At 38.3% G+C, this 5,957-nt stretch overlaps 3 protein-coding genes across 3 annotated transcripts; all 3 read left to right on the forward strand.

Annotated features, from left to right (window-relative positions):
* Positions 1-312: 312 nt before the first annotated feature.
* Positions 313-804, forward strand: LOC113563286. The gene has a single exon (XM_026974700.1). It carries the CDS (start codon positions 313-315, stop codon positions 802-804), a length of 492 nt encoding a protein of 163 aa, XP_026830501.1.
* A 33-nt stretch (positions 805-837) lies between these two features.
* Positions 838-3,283, forward strand: LOC113563287. The gene is made up of 3 exons (XM_026974701.1): positions 838-965; positions 1,132-1,486; positions 1,763-3,283. The coding sequence occupies exons 1-3, from the start codon at positions 838-840 to the stop codon at positions 3,281-3,283; spliced, it is 2,004 nt and encodes a 667-aa protein (XP_026830502.1).
* Positions 3,284-3,346: 63 nt separating this feature from the next.
* LOC105277934 lies at positions 3,347-4,651 on the forward strand. Its single transcript, XM_026974702.1, has 2 exons — positions 3,347-4,111; positions 4,172-4,651. Exons 1-2 carry the CDS (start codon positions 3,347-3,349, stop codon positions 4,649-4,651), a joined length of 1,245 nt encoding a protein of 414 aa, XP_026830503.1.
* Positions 4,652-5,957: the final 1,306 nt, after the last annotated feature.

Consider the following 5,957-nt stretch of genomic DNA (forward strand, 5'->3'; position numbering starts at 1 on the left):
ACCAGAGCCCGCGTAAAAGGACAGATAGCACGAATTGCAACCAGCATAGATGAAACAACTATAGTAGCACAAGCAACAGTTAAGTTAAAGAAACTCGAAGATTTTTGGAATTCATTTTGAAGAGGTTCAATTACAAATAGAAGATAATGAACTGGAAGATCCAGATCAACTTCAAGCGTTTCAAAGGGAATGCGAAATTGAAAGGCAATTATTTGAGGTGCGATATTTTGAAGCAGCAGCTGAAGCACAGAAGCAATCGACAGAGGTACAACACAAGTACGAGAAGCACGCTACATGGAAGTCAGAAACAACATGATACAGGGAAATGAAGCTGTTCAACATCGACGCAATAAACCCAAGTTACCTGAGATCAAGCTCCCAAGTTTCAATGGAGAATATACAAAATGGTTGTTTTTTAAGAACAGCTTTGAAACTACCATACATCAAGACAACGATTTGTCGGTCATGCAGAAACACCAATATCTCGTTGGAGTATTGGAAGGAGAGGCAAGAAAGGGCGTCGAGGGATTCACGATCAGTAATGAAAATTATGAGAACGCGTGGCAGTTACTTAAAGATACGTATGATAATCAAACGATGATAATTGGAACTCATTTGAATGAACTTTTGGATGTTCCAGTGATTTCAAAGGATAATAAGGCGGATTCATTAAGACAAATGATATGGCATATTAAGACACATATCGCATCATTAAAGGCACTGTCACAACCAGTAGAATATTGGGATACCATTGTTATTCACGTCGCCAAGAAGAAGCTCGATTTTATAGAGCAACGAGATTAGCAGAATCATATCAAGGATCGAACACCAGAAAACATGCCGACATTAACGGATTTTATAAAATTTTTGACAGAACGCAGTCATACGTTGAGAATGCTCGGACAAAATAAACCGAAGACAGTAAATACAAAACAGATATTACAGAAGAAAAAGAAAGAAGAAAGGTTCGTTTTAGCATCAACAGTGGCCACGACAAGTAAGTGCAGGTTATGTAACGAAGATCATCTTATCTTCAAATGCGAAGAATTGCATAAACGTTCACCGAATGCAAGAAGAAAATTATTGATCGAGAAAGGACACTACCTTAATTGTTTTAATGATGATACACAGAGATGATACACCAAAAGAAGAAGAACATTCAGAACCAACGACGGTCGTCAATCATAATGTGATTGCAACTAACGTACAGGATGTGACAAGTATTTATTTTGCAGGAAAACAGATGTCGCAAGTTATTCTTTCAACCGCTCAAGTGTTTGTACAAGACTCGAATGGAAATTTAGTGACATGCCGAGCTTTATTGGATCCAGGTTCACAATTCAATTTGATTACAGCCGATTTAGTGCAAAGGTTAAAATTGCAGCAGATAAAAAGAAACACAATTATTAGTGGCGTCGACAAGGTAACTAGTGAAACAAATCATATTGTTCAGCTTTCCATTAAGGCGATACACAGCAATTACAAGGCGAGTATCGAATGTTTTGTTTTGCCGTCGATAACAGAGTCATTGCCTCAGTTGAAAATAAATGTAGAAAAGTTTGTTATGCTTAAGGATGTTGGCAGATCCAACCTTTAATGAGCCTGGAACAATTGACCTGCTTATTGGAGCGGCTTTGTATTGGAAAATTGTTATCGGTTCTCCTAGAAATTGATGGACAGCCAGCATTGCAAAATACACGGCTTGGTTGGATTATATGAGAAGTAGTCGACTTGCCTCACCGTGACCAACGCTCAATTGCAGCAACAGCTTCAGAGATTTTGGGAACAAGAAACGTTATCAGAAGGTCGTTTTTACACCGAGGAAGAGAAGCGTTATGAGAAGCAATTTTTAGAAACAACAACGAGAGATGTTGATGGTAGGTTCATTGTGAGACTACCCGTTCGTCCAGGAATTATTCTTGGAGAATCTAGAAGTCAAGCACAGCGGAGATTCGAGCAATTAGAACGCAGATTAGTGAAACAGCCACAGATTAAGCAAGCATATTGCGAATTTATGCGCGAGTATGAAGAACTTCACCATATGACATTAGTTGAAGATTTGGAATCCTTGAAGAGTAAGGAAAGTTATTTTATCCCTCATCAAGCAGTGGTTCGCCCGGACAGCGTAACAACCAAACTTCGGGTGGTGTTTGACGCATCAGCTAAGACCACTTTTGGTACGTCGCTCAATGACAAGTTAATGCCAGGACCTAATTTGCAAAAAGATCTTTTGCATATTACACTTCGATTCAGAGTTCATGAATATGTTGTGACTGCGGACATTAAAAAAATGTTTAGACAGATTTTGATTCATCAAAAAGACCGAGTATTACAGCTTATCTTTTGGAGAGAGGATGCAAGAAAACCATTGCGCGTATACCAGTTAAATACTGTTACATATGGTACTGCAAGTGCTCCGTACCACGCTATAAGATGCTTAAAGGAACTCGCCACTATTTACAGAAAGAAGTATCCGGCAGCAGCAAGGATACTCGAAGAAGATATGTACACAGATGATATATCAACAGGAGCAAGAACAATACAAGAACTTGTTCAAATTTGTCAGCAACTTGAAGCCATTTTATTAAAGGGTCAATTTTGTTTGCATAAATGGCGTTTCAATAATCCTGACGTCTTGCAGCAGTTCAGTAAGCAGCAAAGAATGGACAAGTTTTACACTTTAAACAAAGAAGAACCCCTGAAGACTTTAGGAATATTATGGGATTCAGCACAAGATCAGCTTCAGTATCAAGTAAAGATATCCAAGGACCAAGCAACGACTAAACGAGAGGTATTGTCCAGAATGTCACAGATATTTGATCCATTGGGGCTTGTAGGACCAGTACTTATCAAAGGAAAGCTTTTTATGCAAAAACTTTGGTCGGAGGCGCTAGATTGGGATCAGCCATTATCTCAAGAACATATAATTGCATGGGACAGCTATTATTCTTCTTTGTCTCAATTTAACGATTTTAGGGTTCCTAGAAACGTGAATCCTCAAAATATCAAAGATCGATTGATCATATTTGGATTTAGTGACGCTTCGGAAAAGGCTTACGGTGCTTGCATATACGTCGTGAGCACGGACAATCAAGGTAACATTCATTCTTATCTTCTCTGTTCTAAGTCAAGAGTAGCACCTTTGAAGACGTTAACCCTACCCAGATTGGAGTTAAAAGCAGCTCTTTTATTATCCAAGTTGTATAACATTGTCAAGATAGCATTTAAAGATAAGATTGAGCAGGTTCGACTGTGGAGCGATAGTACCATCGTTCTCGGTTAGATAAAGACAGAGCCACAATCATTAAAAACATTTGTGGCGAATCGAGTATCCCGGATACAAGAAATGACAAAGGACGCAACATGGCAACACGTTCCCTCGGAAGATAACCCCGCGGATTTGTTGTTTAGAGGAAGCAGCGTAGAAACCTTGAGGAGCAGTAGTTTGTGGTGGAACGGACCGAGCTGGATTCGACAACCAGAGGTGCGGCCTTCATACAGCAAAGAACCCGAAGCAGAATTACCTGAATTGAAGACAATATCAGTTATTTTAATGGCAGTCAATACAAGAGATATCATTCGTAAATATTCATCGTACAATAAGTTGTGTAGAATTCTCGCTTATTGTCATCGTTTTATTCATAATTGTAGAAATAAGAAGAAAGTTGGTCCATTGGAAACAGCCGGAATTTTAAAGGCAGAAAATACAGTTTTACGGTGGACTCAAATTGAAGCATTTTCACAGGAATTGAGTTGTTTACAGAGGAAATGTGAATTACCAAGGAAAAGTCCATTGCGATCATTGCATCCGTTTTTGGATGAAAATAATTTGATTCGTGTTGGCGGTAGACTTAAAAATGCAGAACTCTCATGGGAGCAGAAGCATCAAATACTGCTTCCTGCTAAACATTTTGTTACGAGACTCATGCGCAAAGACCATTTGCGCTTAAAGCATTGTCCTCCTGAGCAGCTTTTATACACAGTTCGTCAACAATTTTGGCCGATCAGTGGACGCAGAGAAGCACATAAAGTAGTAAAGGAATGCGTGCAATGTTTTCGATTCAATCCTACGGCTTTCGATACATTGATGGGTGATCTACCAAGAGAAAGGGTAACCAAATGTCGCCATCCTTTTGTTACTACAGGAGTGGATTATGCCGGTCCGTTTTAGGTCAGAGAAAGCAGACGTCATGGTAGAATTCATGTTTCAAAGGGCTATGTAGCAGTTTTTGTCTGCTTTTGTACAAAAGCTGTTCATTTGGAGATGGTTACGGAGTTGACAACTCAAGCCTTTTTAGCAGCATTGCAACGATTTACGGCACGTCGTGGAATTTGTAATCGCCTTTACTCTGACAACGGATCAAATTTCATCGGTGCATCCAGAGAGATAAAGGACTTGCAAGACTTTTTAAAGAAGAAGTCATCAACGATTGCTTCAAGCTTGGCGGAGCAACACATGGACTGGTCATTTATCCCACCCCGAGCTTCTCATTTTGGAGGGCTTTGGGAAGCCGCCGTGAAGGTTATGAAGAAACATCTGTATACAGAAATACGCAGCAAAGTATTAACATTCGAGGAGTATAGTACGTTGTTAAGCAACATTGAGGCCATTTTAAACTCGAGGCCTTTGACTCCAGTAACCAGATCCTAATGATTTTGACGTAATTACTCCCGCACATTTCCTTATTGGAGACTCGTTAGTATAACCTGCAGCGCGTAATTTATTACAAACTGCAGATATTCGATTAAACCACTGGCAGTATCTTCAGAAGGTGCGTCAGCGACTTTGGCAACGCTGGCAGCTCGAATATTTACAAGAAATGCAGACGAGGTATAAGTGGAAGGACCCAGGTAAAAAGGTCGAGTTAAACGCTATGGTAATATTGATGGAAGACAACACATCACCCTTGAAGTGGCCCATGGGAAGGATTATTCACACATATCCCGGTCCAGATGGTGAAGTCAAAGTGGTGCTGGTAAAAACTCAAACCGGTACTTTTAAGCGAGCAGTGAAGAGATTATGTCCTCTTCCAATAGATAATTTAATTAAGGAAAAGTATTTATAGATTTTGAGTTTTGTTTGATAATTTTGTTTTGATAAGTTTGGTTATTACATGTTATGTGAAGGTATAATTTAATTTATGCTATGTGATTTAATTTTTTAGAAGATTAGTTTGTGTAAGCATATTTGATTTGATTAGTTGTCAATTATTTTATTTATATTATATTAAGTTGAAAGTGATTCTTTCAAGGGGGGCAAAATGTTAGAGAGGGCGCTTGAGAGAGTGCAGCCAAGATGGCGAGAGTTGTACGTTCAGTCATTGTAGTATAACGCATATAGACGTATTTTAAACGAAATCAGCAAGGAGATTATTACAACCTAACCACATAAAATAGTTATTATCACCATTGTACTGATTAAACATATCATCTTGCCAATGATCATCATAATATGGAAATGGAATATTGTTTTTTATACATATGTTCTTCATAACAGCACAGGCATTTATAATTTTACATGCCGTTTGTGGTGTATAATGTAAAACTCTGTGTTTCAATAAACAGCGAAACCGCATCTTTAGTAAGCCATTGCAGCGTTCTATTAAAGCTCGACAAGACATTTGTTTTCTGTTGTATCTTTCTTCTGGAGTATTTTCTTCCGTGTTAGCGACTGCAGTTAATAACCAAGGACGTAAAGGGTAACCTGAATCACTTAAAACATTGGTCGTTAGTACATCGTAAATTTCAGTTATTAAAATCACAGATATACAGGGTGTTGAAAAAAAAGAGTAAAATATTTTAAGGGGATGTAGTATGCCCAAAAATAAATCGAAAAGTCTTAATAAACATGGGTCCGCAAATGAGCCGTTTTTGAGATATTTCTAGTTTTGCGTTTTTGATATTTTTATTTTTATTCTTTTTATTTTATGTTTTTATTTTATGTTTTTCTTATTCTA

The sequence above is a fragment of the Ooceraea biroi genome, chromosome 13 (genome assembly GCF_003672135.1).
Source record: "Ooceraea biroi isolate clonal line C1 chromosome 13, Obir_v5.4, whole genome shotgun sequence".
Taxonomy (NCBI): domain Eukaryota; kingdom Metazoa; phylum Arthropoda; class Insecta; order Hymenoptera; family Formicidae; genus Ooceraea; species Ooceraea biroi.